Here is a 14,666-nt window from a genome sequence, read left to right as displayed (position 1 = left end):
AGAAGACTCACACCCCTTCTTACCTTCACAGGCACCAGGCACATGTAGGCCAAATGCTCATTTGCATAAAATAAATAAATATAAAAAGAGAGTTAAAAACATTTTAAACATGTTTCCATTTAACATTGAGGTTCTTGATAGTTTCCTGAATTGCACCCATCTTTCCCCTGCTCGTGTGATGATTAAGTAGAACTCTGAGTACACACCTGTAATCCTTGCTAGTTGGGAGGCTAAGGTAAAAGAATCATAAGCAAAGATCTGCCTGCCTACTGGGTGAGTTCGGGGTCAGACCAAGCAACTACTAGTGAGACTTTGTCTAAAAAAGGGATATAGCTCCATGCTCTAGAGTGTTTGCCTAACCAGAGGAGGCCTTGAGTTCAGTCTCTTGTACTGCAGTTATTAATCAAGAATCTTTTAAAATGTTAGCAATTTTAATAACAAAACCTGTTCTGCACTTTACAAATTCAGTGTCACACATATTGATTTTATGTATCTTCATTTTTCTTAACATCTATTCATTTCTCTGGATTACCTTAAACAGATGCGTTCGGGTCAGCTTTCTCGAAAATTGTGGGGATCTAGCAAGCGACTCAGCCAGATTTCAGCTGGAGAAACTGAATATAATACTCAAGATTTCAAATGATTGTTATTCCCACCTCCTGTGATGGAAAACCAAACTCCAGTTATTGCTTTGTCACTTTAGCTGCGCCCTACGCTGGAAGTCTTCAAGGATTTTATCTTTAAAAACGTTTAAAGATTACGACAGTTTGATATTTGTGAAGATGTAGGTTGAGTTGTAGAGGCTAAGGCAGGTGGATCTTAAGTTCAAGGTCAGCCTGGGCTACATAGCAAGACCTTGCCACAAAAATTAAGTAAATAAATAAAGAATAAAAATAAAGGTGTAGGTTCTATTAAATCAGTTTTAAAAGTTTCATCAGCAATGAGTCTAGTTTTGTTAACCAGTACTAAAGTTGAATTGAGAAAATATATTTGATTCAATTTGGTAATCCATTCCTAAATAATTAAATCCAATTTTTAAGAAACAAACATCTAATAGTATATACTTAGATTGAATTCCCTTAATCTTAGTAGCAAAATTTAAGACATTTCTGATAAAGTAGCATAGATTAGATGATGGAGAGTTGAGAGAAGTGGCTTTTCATGTATTCTTCAGATAATCATTTTTCTTTTGACTCACCATTTCATTAAAAGCATAACCTTTTAAGCATTTGTTGTACAATTGAATTTTCAAAAATTGCAGGTCTGTATAATTGGATTAAATACAAATATTGAAATAAACATTGGTTTATTTCCCTACCTTTAATATATTAGTAATAAAAATTTACTAAATTGTATTATTATCCTTAAGTAACAAAAGTTGAATAGGAAAAAGAAAAACTAGAGATAATCTTGACGAATGTACTTCATTAGCAGTATATTCAAACAAAAATGCTGACTGTGGCCCTGGCTAGCTGGTGAGTAACATTTGCAGCACAATTTACATGTGTGAAGTTCAAAATTTTGTGAATTTGTCTTTATTAAGCAAAAACTGTACTCTCTTTGTGGTTAATCCTTTCTGTCCTGATGATCATGAGTTGTCAGTGATGTTCTAAGAGGTCATGAAAGACGGAGTAACGCTGCATAGTTCAGAGTAGCCATTTAGATAAAGCAAAATCTTTTATTGCATGTTATACACAACTGTTTGGATGATAGCTATTTTGTTACAGTTTGTTAAATATTACATTATGTCTAATTTTTTAAGTAAAAATGTTGATTGATTTAATTTGGAATTCAAAGTAATTGTTATTTATTTTTTGTAAAATTGACTTTTGAGTTATTAGGTTAGAGAAGTTTTACAAGTATTGGCAATCTGAGATTACACAAGCTTTGGGAAGATTGGTGAATCTCTGAAGTTGTACGGAAATTTATATATTGAGCCTATTTTCAGGAAAGAATTATTGCATGATTTTCTTAAAATGATTTATGGGCAACAACAGATGATTTTACAATGGTAGCCTTTCAAAATTATATTCTCTTTTATTCTGCTGACCATACATTTCCTTATACCTCATTGTCTTTTCAGTTGAATCCTGAAGAAATTTTGATTTTTCATTTTCCCTCTCCTATTGACCACAGTATCCTATGGTCTTTTCTTTATAATCCCATAAATAAGCTTTTTAAAATATAGGTGTAAAAGACTATGTTTAGGAAAATTTTACAATATTCTGACTTGTTGTTGGTCAGGATTAGTAAAACACTGTAAAATCACTGTTAATAAGTTAAAATTGTCTGATTCGGGAAAAAATAGCTTCAAATGGCACTGATATCAACTGGTAGAAAAGTAGAATTTGTGTAAATGTGATGATTTCCTTTTTGAAAGACTTCAGGAATTTGTTGGAAGTGTCAGGAGTCAATAGAGATGATTATGGTACATGAAACATTTCTTTTTTTCATTTCTGCTCCCCCAGTTTCCACATACTGGACCATCTATTCATAAAAATTATAAGGGAGTTCATGTCAGAACCAACATGATTGAGTGATTTTTTTTCTTATTGTTGGGCTTATTTTTTATTTATATATTTTATTTTTGTTTTTTTGTTTTGTTTCGTTTTCTTCAAGACAGGGTTTCTCTGTTTAGTTTTGACTGTCCTGGAACTCACTCTGTAGATCAGATTGGCCTTAAACTCAAAAAGACCCACCTGCCTCTGCTGCCTCCCAAATACTGGGATTAAAGGTGTGTGCCACCACTGCCAAGCAATGATTGGTTATCAGTCCGTAGTAGAATGCTTGCATATATTGTTCAAGATCCTGGGTTTACTCCCTAGCATGTATGAAAGAGACAGAAGAAACAAAGACAGGTACTAACTGACTCCAAATCAAGACTTGGTAAGGGTTTCTTTTGGCAGTTTATCCACGCATGCTGCTCTTTCATGGCTCATAAACAAGAAGCTATGCTCAGTTTTATATAGGTCTGGCCCGTGTACAATCAATGTTAGATGTTAAAGGAGAATTATTCCTTTTAATTATTTTGAGGTTTAGAAAATGCTAGCTCTATTCTTGAATAATGAACTTTTTGTTTTGTTGTCGTTGTTTGTTTGTATTTCAAGACAGGGTTTCTCTGTATCACCCTGAAACTCACTCTGTAGACCAGGCTGTATTCGAACTCAGAGATCTGCCTGATTCTTCCTCTTGATTAAAGGTGTGACTACCACCACCCAGCCAAGAATGAACTTTTGTATTAATTAAAATAGCAAATTTAGTGGAGCTGTTACCTGAGTTAATATATTCCTCACGTAAACATTAGAGCCATGAAATTAAAAGTCACTAGATAATATCACTAGGAAGATGCACTTTTACAGTGGAGTGTAGCTGTTATCCATAGAAACTTTCATAATGTATATTGGAAGAAATTATTAGAATGGATTGATAGCTGGATATTTTAGTTCATGAGTATAAAATCTCATCTTGGCTGCTGTTGGTGTCAGTTCATCTTTTCAGGACTTTTCATCTGCTTTTGTTTCTTGATAGTAATAATGATGAATGTTAAAATCTCAGGTAATGAGAGATTTATGCTAAGATAATGTTCTTTCTTTTGGAAAGTGAGGTCAGAAGTTGTTTTGCTGTTGTTGGTGGTGGCAGTGTGTGCACATTTATACAATTTGCTGTATGTACTTAGAGAATCAAACACTGTAATATATAACTCCCCCCCAGTCCGTATTCTGTTATTGTAAAATTGAAGAAAAAGAACAAGTCAGAACATGAAAGTCAAGGAACTGCAAAAATAAAGATTAGCATTAACTTTCTAGCCAGTGTTGCCTGTGAAAGAAGTTTCTGTAATTCCCCGTAGTCACAGTACATCCTTGTGTGTGAGGAGAAGTTTCTCTTTTTCCTTGTGATACACATGGCACTGTTCTTCACAGCGCTGACACTGGAGTGCTGCATAGTACTAAAGAGTAAGTGTGCCCACAAAATTAGAATTTAGACTTGAGGATTGACTCGTAGTCTTAGCGTCATTATATTTCTGTTCAAATATCCTAAGAAAGTGAAACTGAGTGCCAGTTTTTGCTTAGTGTTGATAGAGGCGTGGCATTTACCTGTAAATATGACATTATTTTTACTAAAGATATCTCTAAGGAAAGCTTTAATTGAATTTTGAGCTGTCAATTCTTTTTAAAATATGTTTATAAAGTAAGTAGCGTCATCTTTGCTTCCTTTTCAATAAAAACATGAGACTTTTACTGTATTGGATATGAACAGGGTTTTAAATGTGTAATGCCTATATCTGGGGTGTGTGTCTGAAGGTGTTCTCACATTGCTAAACCTATTTTCTTAACCCTGTCTTTACACTTTTTGAGTGATATGTACATTTTTCATCTATGTTGAATTAGGAGCGGCAGCAGGGCTGCGTCCCCGGCACCCGGCCGCCCGCATGGCTAGCTTATGCCCCGAAATTACACGGAAACTGTATTCTTTCAAACACTGCCTGGCCCGGCTAGTTCCAGCTTCTTATTGCTAGCTCTTACATATTGTTCTAACCCATTTCTAATATTCTGTGTAGCCCACGAGCTGGCTTACCAGGGAGGATCTTAACCTGCGTCTGTCTGGAGCGGGAGAATCATGGCGACTCCTTGACTAAGCTTCTTTTTCCCAGAGTTCTCTTCTGTTTACTCCACCTACCTAATTTTCTGTCCTATGAGGGCCGAGGCAGTTTATTATTAACCAATGAAAGCAACAGATAAGATACAAGACCCACCTCCATCACATCTAGACCCAAACCCTGATGAAAGTGTTCTGTCTCTAACAGAAACTTCTTTTCCCACTGGCAGCAAATACTCTTTCTTAGTACTTTTTCCTAATTTGTATGCATGTCATGTACGTAGCATTTTGTTTGTTTTAGATGATCTCATATAAACATTGTTCTGAAAATTTTCCTCGAAGTGCCTTTTCTGATGACATTAGGCAACAATACAATGCTATCAGGCTTTAATATTACTTATTACTTACATAATTTAAATACAGCATTTTCTGTGCCACTGATTATTCCCAGCACCAGGCAGTGTCTTTGTTTCATATGGACAGAACCACACTATTTCCTTTTCAGTATTGAAAAGTTCATTAATTTTATCATGAGCTCTTAGACTTTCATATTTAAAATCACAATTTACATTTACCTCCAATAATATTGTCTGCTTGCTGTTAATATTTCCTAACTCAATATTTTCCACACCAGTATTTCGACAAAAAGTGTAAATTTTTTTTCCAGTATTCGGGAGTGAACTCAGGGCCTCACGCATGTTAGGCAAGAATAAAAAGCATTAGTAATGAGTGCTAAAAGAAAAACAGAATCAGATGTCTTATAGCATTGAAGTTATAATGAGTAGAATTCTCCCACTATGAAAGCATTGAGTAAATCCTCCTAAATACTTTTGGTGATGTTTGCAGGTGTGCCTCCGTATGAAATATTCTTTAATTTTTTCATAGGTTTTAGAAGTTAGAACTAATAGAGCATAAACATCTGAGAGATTTAGGCTAGGGATATATCTTAGTGATGGAACACTTTCATATGAAGTCCTGGGTTTGGCATGGGATTCTTTACTCCAACACTGAACAGTGTAGAGCCTCACACATAAAGTTCTACCACTGAACTCAGCACCTCAGCAGATCAGACCTACCTGTAGGATTCATCAGTAGGCTATACCTCAGTAATACGTGGGACTTTCACGGGTTCAATCAATCCCAGCTCTCAAAAATTATAAATATATGTATGTACATATAATGTATATAAATGAATTTGTGCCTAAATTGTAGATACATTTTTATCTTTTGAAAATCATGTGACCATCATAGAATATAGGATTTATATCTCTGCTTTTTGGTTATATGAAAATTATGTGGTTTTATTTATTATAAAAACCTTATATAAAAATAGCCACATTATTAACTTAAGGGTTTTTTTGGCAATAGTTATTCATTAGACACATTTTTTTAGACTAGTACCTTTACTGAAACAACACAGAAGTGGTTTTTAAACACATTGCAAGATTTGGACACATGAAGATAATTCTTTTAGTGTCAAAAAGACACAAATTCAGAAGCATATATCTTTCCCTAATGCACAGAGCAAGTTGAAAGTCACCGATTCGATATTCTTTTGTCTATGAAACAGTTTTCTTGTTAACCTTGAAAATACATATCTTGCATAAATTAACATAAGAATAGCCAAATTTCATCATTTGAAAAATTAGGCAAAGTGGTACATACACATGGTTCCAGTTACTTGGACGAGATGGAAGGATCACCTGAGCTGGGAAGTTCAAGATCAGCCTGGACAATGTAGAAAGCCTTCATTTTAAAAGAAAGTCAATAATTTAATTAATGTTACAAAGGTGACTGTTAAAGAAGTGCTGCTGCTGCTATTTCCTTTTGTAGTGAGTGTTTTAGTAATTTATACTTATTCATAATTATAATAGTTACAAAGTGTTTCACCGCTTTATAGTGCTATTGTAAGTGAGCAATCTAACATGAGACTAAGGACAGTTAGGATTTAGATGAGACTGAGAAGTACTGATTAAAGTACAAACTGTTTTTAAAAGAAGTCTTATAGAGCAGTGGTGGTGCACACCTTTAATCCCAGCACTCGGGAAGCAGAGGTAGGTGTTCTCTGTAAGTCTTTACTGTATTTAAGATTATTTAAGTAATATATTCTGTTGACATATTAAAATTACATGCTTTCTTATAGTGTAGTCAAATTGAGAATTACACTTTAATGTTCCTTTTTTTCCTCTTTTCCTTTTTTGCTTTTGTTTGTTTTTTGTTTGGGGGACAGATTCTTACTGTTGTAGTCTTGGCAGGCCTGGATGTATCCTTGTCAACGAAGTTGGTTGTAAACTCAGAGATCCATCTACCTCTGCCTCTCAAGTGCTGAGATTTTCAAGAATATACATAATTATTTTGCTCAACAGAAGTAATTCTGTCAGGGAGATAACAGTAGTTAAATTTAATTGAAAATAAACTTGTATTATATTGGAATTAAAGAAAAAATATTTTGGAAGTTTAAATGTTTGGTTAGGTAATCCCTAATGACTTGCATATAGTTTTACAATATGCAATATAATACAGTAGCTCTATATTTTTTTCAAGACAGGGTTTCTCTGTGTAGGTCTGACTGTCCTGGAACTCACTTTGTAGACCAGCCTGGCCTTGAACTCACAGAGATCCACCTGCCTCTGCCCCCCAAGTACCGTAATTAAAAGCATGAGCCGCCACCAGCACCTTACAACAACTAAGACCTTTTACATTTTGAACATTTCTTTTTCCTATTCTGCCTTTTACTTCTCAAAGACTGTGCTTCATAGATACTACCAAAAGCATTTTATATGTAATTGCTGTTACTTATAGTCAAATTTACATAAGAAAACTTTCTAGGAAGCCATGTGACTTTCTGCTAAATTCTTTTACAGGATAAACTTACCTTTCTCTATCAGATTGCTTTTGTACAGTTGGAGACAAAAAAAAAAATAGCAAAAAGTAATCAGATCTCTAGATAGCCATTCTCTATCAAGTTTATTGTTAAATTAAGACAAAATTAAACATATTTGATCAATTTGACAGTTTTTCTGGGACAGATTAATTAGAAGCATTTCTGCTTTAACAGGACGACAGTCTTTTGAATACATGAATATGCACTAACTAGTTCAGAAGGCTTAGCTGAACATCCAAAATGGCTTGTTTAAAAACAAGTTTTTATACTTCTTACCTGAGTATGGGAGTGCACCTCTAATCCTGACATAGGCTACAGCAGGAGGATTGCTTCAAGTTTGTGAGCTACCCTGACTATAGAATGAAATCTCTCCCCACTGTATGTGTGTGTGTGTGTGTGTCTGTCTGTCTGTCTGTCTGTCAGTCTGACTGTCTGTCCGTCTGTCTGATCACCACAGCCACCTTAGAAATTGTGCTGCTGAGTACTATTTAAGGAGTTGTGTGTTTATCTTAAAATGTCCCTTTTCATTTGTTCACTGGAACTGATTAAATGAACAAAAGGAATAGTAAAAAGCCTCTTTTTATGTTGGATTATTGACTTGCAAACTGTCACTCATTGGGTACTTATATGCAAAAAGGGTGGTTCAAAGTTGAGCAAGTTTTAGACATTTTAAGGATGTAAATAACTTTAATTAGCATTCTGATAACCAAATCACTGGTACAATTCATTCTGCTTTCATCCTTCTGAATCTATATACAAGATGTATTTTGTTTTGTCATATATTTTTAAGAACTTCAATGAATGTATATCAGTTAATGTTTGATTTGTTTCTGTATAGTATGATCAAAAATAATTGAAAAATTTGCACTTGGTTAATCCCTTGGAAAATTCATTTTGTTTTTTTTAAGGATGTACATTTATTTTGTACATAATAAACTAGCTTTGTATATGACAATGGTTTGAATCTAATAAAAAAATGACATTGTAATGGTAAAAATAAAACAGCACCATTCCCCGAGGGACAGCGGGCCAGGGCCACAAGAGGTGGTTGGCAGTCCCACGAAGAGCCACGTCAGGTGAGAGACAGACAGATAGGCACTCCATGCAGAGTGAGATTGGATATTCATTTGGTGGGTTGTGGAAGGGAAGGGAAGAGGGGAGGAGATGAGTGGAGAAGTTACAGAGAGAGGGAAGAAGAGCTCACAGACGAAGTGGAAGGAAGACCCACTTGCCTCGATGGACCATGGATGGGGGAGAGAGTGGGCAGGGCTTGTCTCTTAAAGGTTTAGGACAGACCATTGCAGACATTACTTTGGTCATTTGACTTGTAATTCTTAGTTTATGGAGTTTGACTAGAATGTGTTGTTCTACTCAGTTCTTTGAGTAGACAAAGAATTGAATGCAGTAGTTAGTAAACAGAAACCAAGAAGTATTTGTTTCTTATATGAGAAACCCCTATGATCTGCACAAGTGAGTATTGGTGTTATTTCATCAGGCTTTACTTATAAAGTTTTCTCAATAAGCAATCACCTTTAGTTTTCATGTTTTGTTAACCATAATATTTTGATTATGAAATTTGACTTTTGTTTTTATTATGCAGCATCTTTTTCATTTGTATCCACCAAACTGTTAAATCCTGAACTTTAAACCTGATAGATATTCTGAAATTGAGCTTACATGCCCAGCCTTGATGCATCAGTTTTCTGCACTTGCCTCAACCTTCCTTTTTTGCTAAGGTAGTATGAAAAACAGATGCCCCAGCTTCTTGCTGGTATTTTGTCTCTGTATCCAGAACCACAACAGAAATGTACTCCATTTTAGTGAACATTCTTCACAAGAACTAGAAACTTTCTGCATGAATTCCTCAAGATTCCTGAATCAGTGCACAGTCAAAGCCAGGTTAGTGACAAGATTAGTCAAAACTGTCTTTTATTAAATCCAGAAAACCATATCCAGCATCAGATAAATGTTTTCAAATTATAATAAAACTTACAATATCACATCAGTTAACAAAGTCATAATTCTGTGCTTTGGGGACTATTTCTCAAAAAGATTGCAAAAAGCACCCAAGTGATGCCGTTGCTATAACAATGCCCCGTCTTCTTAATTTTTAAAAAGGAGCTGGAGCTCAACAATTAAGAACACTTGCTCTTACACAGGATTCAAATTCAGTTCTCTACTTCCACATAGTGACTCAACCATCAGTAACTCCAATTCCAGGAGGTCCAATACCCTCTTCCAAGTACATGCACTCATTCACATAAAATGATAAAATACACTTTTTTATAAAAAAAAAATGGTCTCTTGCCAGGCGGTGGTGATGGATGCCTTTAATCCCAACACTAGGGATGCAGAGACAGGTGGATCTCTCTGAGTTTGAGGCCAGTCTGGAATACAGAGCATGATCCAGGACCGGCTCCAAAGCTGCACATAGAAACCCTGTCTCGAGGGGAAAAATAAAAAATAAATTTTAAATAAAAAAAAAAGAAAACAGCAGGGAAAGAAGAGGTAGAGGTCTACTTGTCTCTGGCGTTATGTGGTGCTGGAACACACCCAGAACCTTATGATGCTAAAGTGCATCACTACTGATGGCTATTCATCCTCTAAAACACTGCCCTGCCTCTGTGAATACAGTTCAGAGGGTATTAGGCTAGGAGCTGGTTTGGGAGGAAGGGAGAAAGGGGAAAGGAAAAGGGAAAAGGGAAGAAAGGAAAGGGAAGAAAAGAAAAACAAACAGAAGGGCTCAGATACCTAGCAGGTACAGGCGTGGTTTGATCCCTGACACCAAAACGGGTGAGATCCAGTTGCCTTGGGAGATTTTTGCCTAAAATTGTTGCTATATCCCTACATTGTGCATTTCACTGTTGTTGATCCGGACCATCATTTTGATGGGAAGTCCTTTTAAATTTTATTTTAAAAACCAACCTTTAGGGGCTGGAGAGATGGCTCAGTGGTTAAGGGCACTGGCTGCTCTTCCAGAGGTCCTGAGTTCAATTCCCAGCAACCGCATGGTGGCTCACAACCATCTGCAATGAGATCTGGCGCCCTCCTCTGGCGTGTGGGCATATATGGAGGCAGAATATTGTATACATAATAAATAAATCTTAAAAAAAAAAAAAAAACCTTTAAATATCCAGGGCAGTTTACTGCAAATCAGAATTAACAGCCAGAGGTCATACCTACCCGCTATCTACCACCGTGGTGCATGCCTTTAATTCCACCACTAGGAAGGCAGAAGCTGGAAGATCTCTGTCAGTTGGAGGGTAATCTCGTCTACATAGTTTCAAGCTAGCCAGGGTTACATTGTGACACCTTGTCCCAAAGCAAAGACATTTAGTAGAAGCATTTTTGAAAAACGAGGAGCATTTAATGGTGCTTAACTCTTAAGCCATCAAAGTGTCCAGCTTGGGTCATTTGTCTCACTCCAGTGTAGCATGACTATCCCAGGAGAAGCCTCCTGGTGTAGCCAGTACAGGGGTGATGCCCCAGTGCGGGCGGGGAGGGGCGGGGCGACCCCAGCCTGGAACCCTACGCAAGCGGAAGCATGCTAGACTTTGCCATCACCATTCTGCTGGCGCTGCTGGGAATGGTGCTGTACCTCTACCTGGTAACCTCCGATGGGGCCTCGGGGGTGCGCCTGCGCAGGGCAACCCTCCTGAGAGGGGACGCGAGGAAGGGAGAGTCACATGGCTCCTCCCATCCTGCGGGACACCAGGAACCGTGCTCTGGTTGTCCTGGGAGGCTCCCGGGAGCCTCATTCCCTGCAACTGAGGCCGCGTCGAATTATTTGGGGTGGGTTTTGCGGTATTTACGTCCTCAAACCACAGTCCCGTTGGCTACTGTATCGGTGGAAAAACTCCTTCCATCTTTCCCTAGCAGCCTGTGTCTGTCCCTGCATCGTTGTAATGGCGCGAAGCCGAGCTTGCTACGATGCTCGCTAGGGCGAGAGCCATAGACACCCACCCCTCACCTCCTACCCCGTTTCCCAAATATTGTCCACCTGTCCTTTTTAGAGGGGAAGCTCTTAAAGTCCTGAGTTAGTGGTTAAGGAATCGTCCTTAAAACAGCAGCAGGGTAGGGAAAGCTGTCTTAAGCCTGCAGAAGTCTGGGTGGCATCTGCTGAGCTTGCTGAAGGGCTTGTGGGGGTGCTCGCTGATGGTCACCCATAAATTGTGGTTTTCATGATACCTGCTTGCTCAGCTCTGCCCCATTCTAGTGAAGTGAAACTAAGGTCTGGTCTCTGTCAGGGCTCTGGTCTGTTCCCCGACACTCCCCCCCCCCCCCACACACACACACACAGGCACACAACTTCCAGACTTTTCAGTAATGAAGAGTCCCAAGCAGACTACTGGTGATGGAAATGCCCATTTGAAGTGTCTTTTCTGAGCTAGTGAATGGATTAGACTAATACAAATACCTGGACTCGTGAGAAACAAAACATTGATATGAAAAAGTGAGAGGATAAATTGTGCCCTATCAAGCTATATCCCTGTGGCTGTAGCAGATGTAAAACCAGACAGGGAAGGTAGACAGGTGTAAATGGCAGAGAGTCCATTTTAAGGACTTTTAGTCAATGTTCTACTGGAGGGTTTCAATAGGTAATTTTAGTTTTAAGAAAAACTGGGAATGATGTCTCTAGTCCCAGTACTTGGGAAGTAGAGGCAGAAGTGGTGTGGGAAGTCCTTCTGTTTATGTGTTGCTTTTATTGATTAATGAATAAAGGAGCTTCTTTGACCTGTGGAAGGGCAGAATAGAGGTAGGCATAGAAAACTAAATTGCTTCTTGGTGGCAGTGATGTTGAAACTCTGTAGAGTTGTGGCAATAAACATGGCTCCCGCCAGTACCTCTGCCTTGAAGCTAGACTCTCAGAAAGCTAAGGAATGGGGTAGAGCCAGTCATCAAAGCCATGGCTTTAATCCTAGTCTTATCACTTAGCAAATGAAAGACTCATGTGGTCAAAAAAAGAGAGATATAAAGTAAAGATAAATTCAGATAAAAAAAACTCTAAATGGTTTACAATTAAAATATGTGTGTGTGTGTGTGTGTGTGTGTATAAAGGATGAAGTCCTTTTAAAAAGAGAGTACCTGGGTGTGATAACACACACCTTTAATCCTGGCACTTGGGAGACAGAGGCAGGAAGATGTCTGTGAGTTCAAGAACAGCCTGGTCTACATAATGAGTTCCAGGACAGCCATTACACAGAGAAACCCTGTCTTCAAAAAACAAAACTTAAAAATAAAAGAAATAGAGTTTAAAATAAAACCACATAAAGATGGGAAATACACAGAGAGTCTGGATACTGAATGGCTGTTTTACTCTCTGAAATTTAGGCAAGCTCTATTTATTAAAATACAAATGAAATATCACTACATTCTGTCTCGTGTCAGAAGAACCACCTGAAAAGGGACAAGTAAAAGCAAAAATTTAAAGAGTCATGGATGACCCTGGGTAGGACACAGGGGATGCAGAGTAGGAGATACAACTGAATACTTTATTGCAAGCCAGTGCTCTTTTTATAATACTCAAATCATGATTCAAACTAGGTCCCCATAATACATGAAAATGGTCTCATAAATTAGTAACTTGATTGCAAATAATTTCAAATCTTCGTGCCCTAATTAATCTAAATAAAAAGCCTGGTGTTATGGGAATAACTCTTGCTGTAACATGTATGTAAAAACACCTCATCAGAAGACAAACCACAACCTAATCAGAGCCTTTGAGCTACAGTGCACATCTGTGTTCTCAAGGACTGACCATTGGCAAGGCACTGTACTGATGGGAGAGGTTTGCCTCCTGACTTGGTTTGCCAAGCCTATCAGCGAGAATGTACCTCAAGTCACCCTGCACAGAGGTTTTTATGCAGTTCAAAACTGATCCTCCACGTCTCCCTCCTTTTTCCTTTTATAATGAGTTAGTTTGTTAATCCACATATTTAACAGCAATTCTTACATGCTCAATTGATGACACTTAATAAGCAGTAAATAAAACAGTAGCATAAGCAAACCTATAACAATAACTACTATCCCTATACCAGCAGCAGTGTGGGACAAACTTTGTACCCAAGCCTTAGGGTCTAACCCCTCTAGTTTCTCAGCAATCTGTTGAACAATGTCAGCATCTGTCATCTCTGGAAACTTCTGTGCAAATGTAGATTCATTATTAAAATGAAATTTTTCAATTTTTTTGTCTTACAGATTAGTTGCCCAAAAATAATTTTGCATTTTTCCCAGACTAAAACAGATTCATTAAAAGCCAAATCAATAACAGAAAAAGTAGTGGAATTCCAATCACAACGTAATCTTTGTTCATTCTCTAACATCATCACTTTTCTCCTGGATACCGTCTGCTTTAAGGCATCAACTTCATTCTGGTATCAGTTCCAGCTCGCTGGGACCAAAGTTCATGAGAATCTTTATGCCAAGCTTCAACATAATGCTTAGTCTGCAGTGAATTGTGCAAGGCTAGTCCAGATACCATAGCTAGCATCACAACTGAAATTAGACTTAATAATACAGCAACAACCATTCCAATAAATCTTTTACTGGAAACAAGCAATTTCTCTTTTAAAAAAAAAATCTCTACTGTTAACTGAATTAAAGAATTAAATGACCAAGGTCTATTTAAATTTACAGGTAGCCAAATGTAGGGTCGCTGTTTCACAATCATGATGAACTGACCATTTAAAGGAATAGAATTATTTAAGCAAGTGTATAAGGTGCAGTTAACACAAGAAATATTTTCAGAAAAAAACAAAATTCTCAAATAACAGTAAATAAGGCAAAGGAACACAAGCTGTAACATTCCAGCTTTTTTATATAGTGAAATTATACACAGAAGCATTGGAAGCAGTTCCGGAAAATGATCCATTATAGACATACACAGTCTTTAAGGCAGCAGCCAGCTTCCAAATATGCATCTGACCAGCGTCGGGAAGTTGTAGAGTAGCCATCCGAGGTCCATTTATCCTTCCATCTCCCCAGGCCATTAGCTGAGGACCGTTAACCGTCTCGTTGTTGTTTGTAGCTGGAGCCATTGGCTTCTGCAGAAGTTACCGTCAGTAAAGCACACGTGGTCAGGAAAAGATTCTCGGTTGTAACCGGTTTATCACACTTTTGCAGAACAGCTTGACCATTAGCAGTGAGAGACTTAATTTGCCCCCCGGTAGGCAGAGGAGCTTTAACG

The 14,666-nt window shown here is 37.6% G+C and overlaps 1 protein-coding gene across 1 annotated transcript in view; it reads left to right on the top strand.

Annotated features, from left to right (window-relative positions):
- Nbeal1 (neurobeachin like 1) overlaps nt 1-3,805 on the top strand; it is a 163,120-nt gene extending 159,315 nt beyond the window's left edge. The window contains exon 54 of the mRNA XM_050154206.1: nt 542-3,805. Coding sequence (XP_050010163.1) covers nt 542-643 — 102 coding nt within the window. The 3' untranslated portion in view covers nt 644-3,805. The remainder of the gene's footprint in view (nt 1-541) is intronic.
- Nucleotides 3,806-14,666: the final 10,861 nt, after the last annotated feature.

This window comes from Alexandromys fortis, unplaced genomic scaffold (genome assembly GCF_014885135.2).
Source record: "Alexandromys fortis isolate MF-2015 unplaced genomic scaffold, M_Fortis_MF-2015_v1.1 scaffold_40, whole genome shotgun sequence".
In the NCBI taxonomy this organism is placed as follows: Eukaryota; Metazoa; Chordata; class Mammalia; order Rodentia; family Cricetidae; genus Alexandromys; species Alexandromys fortis.
This window is presented reverse-complemented; position numbering and strand designations above follow the sequence as displayed.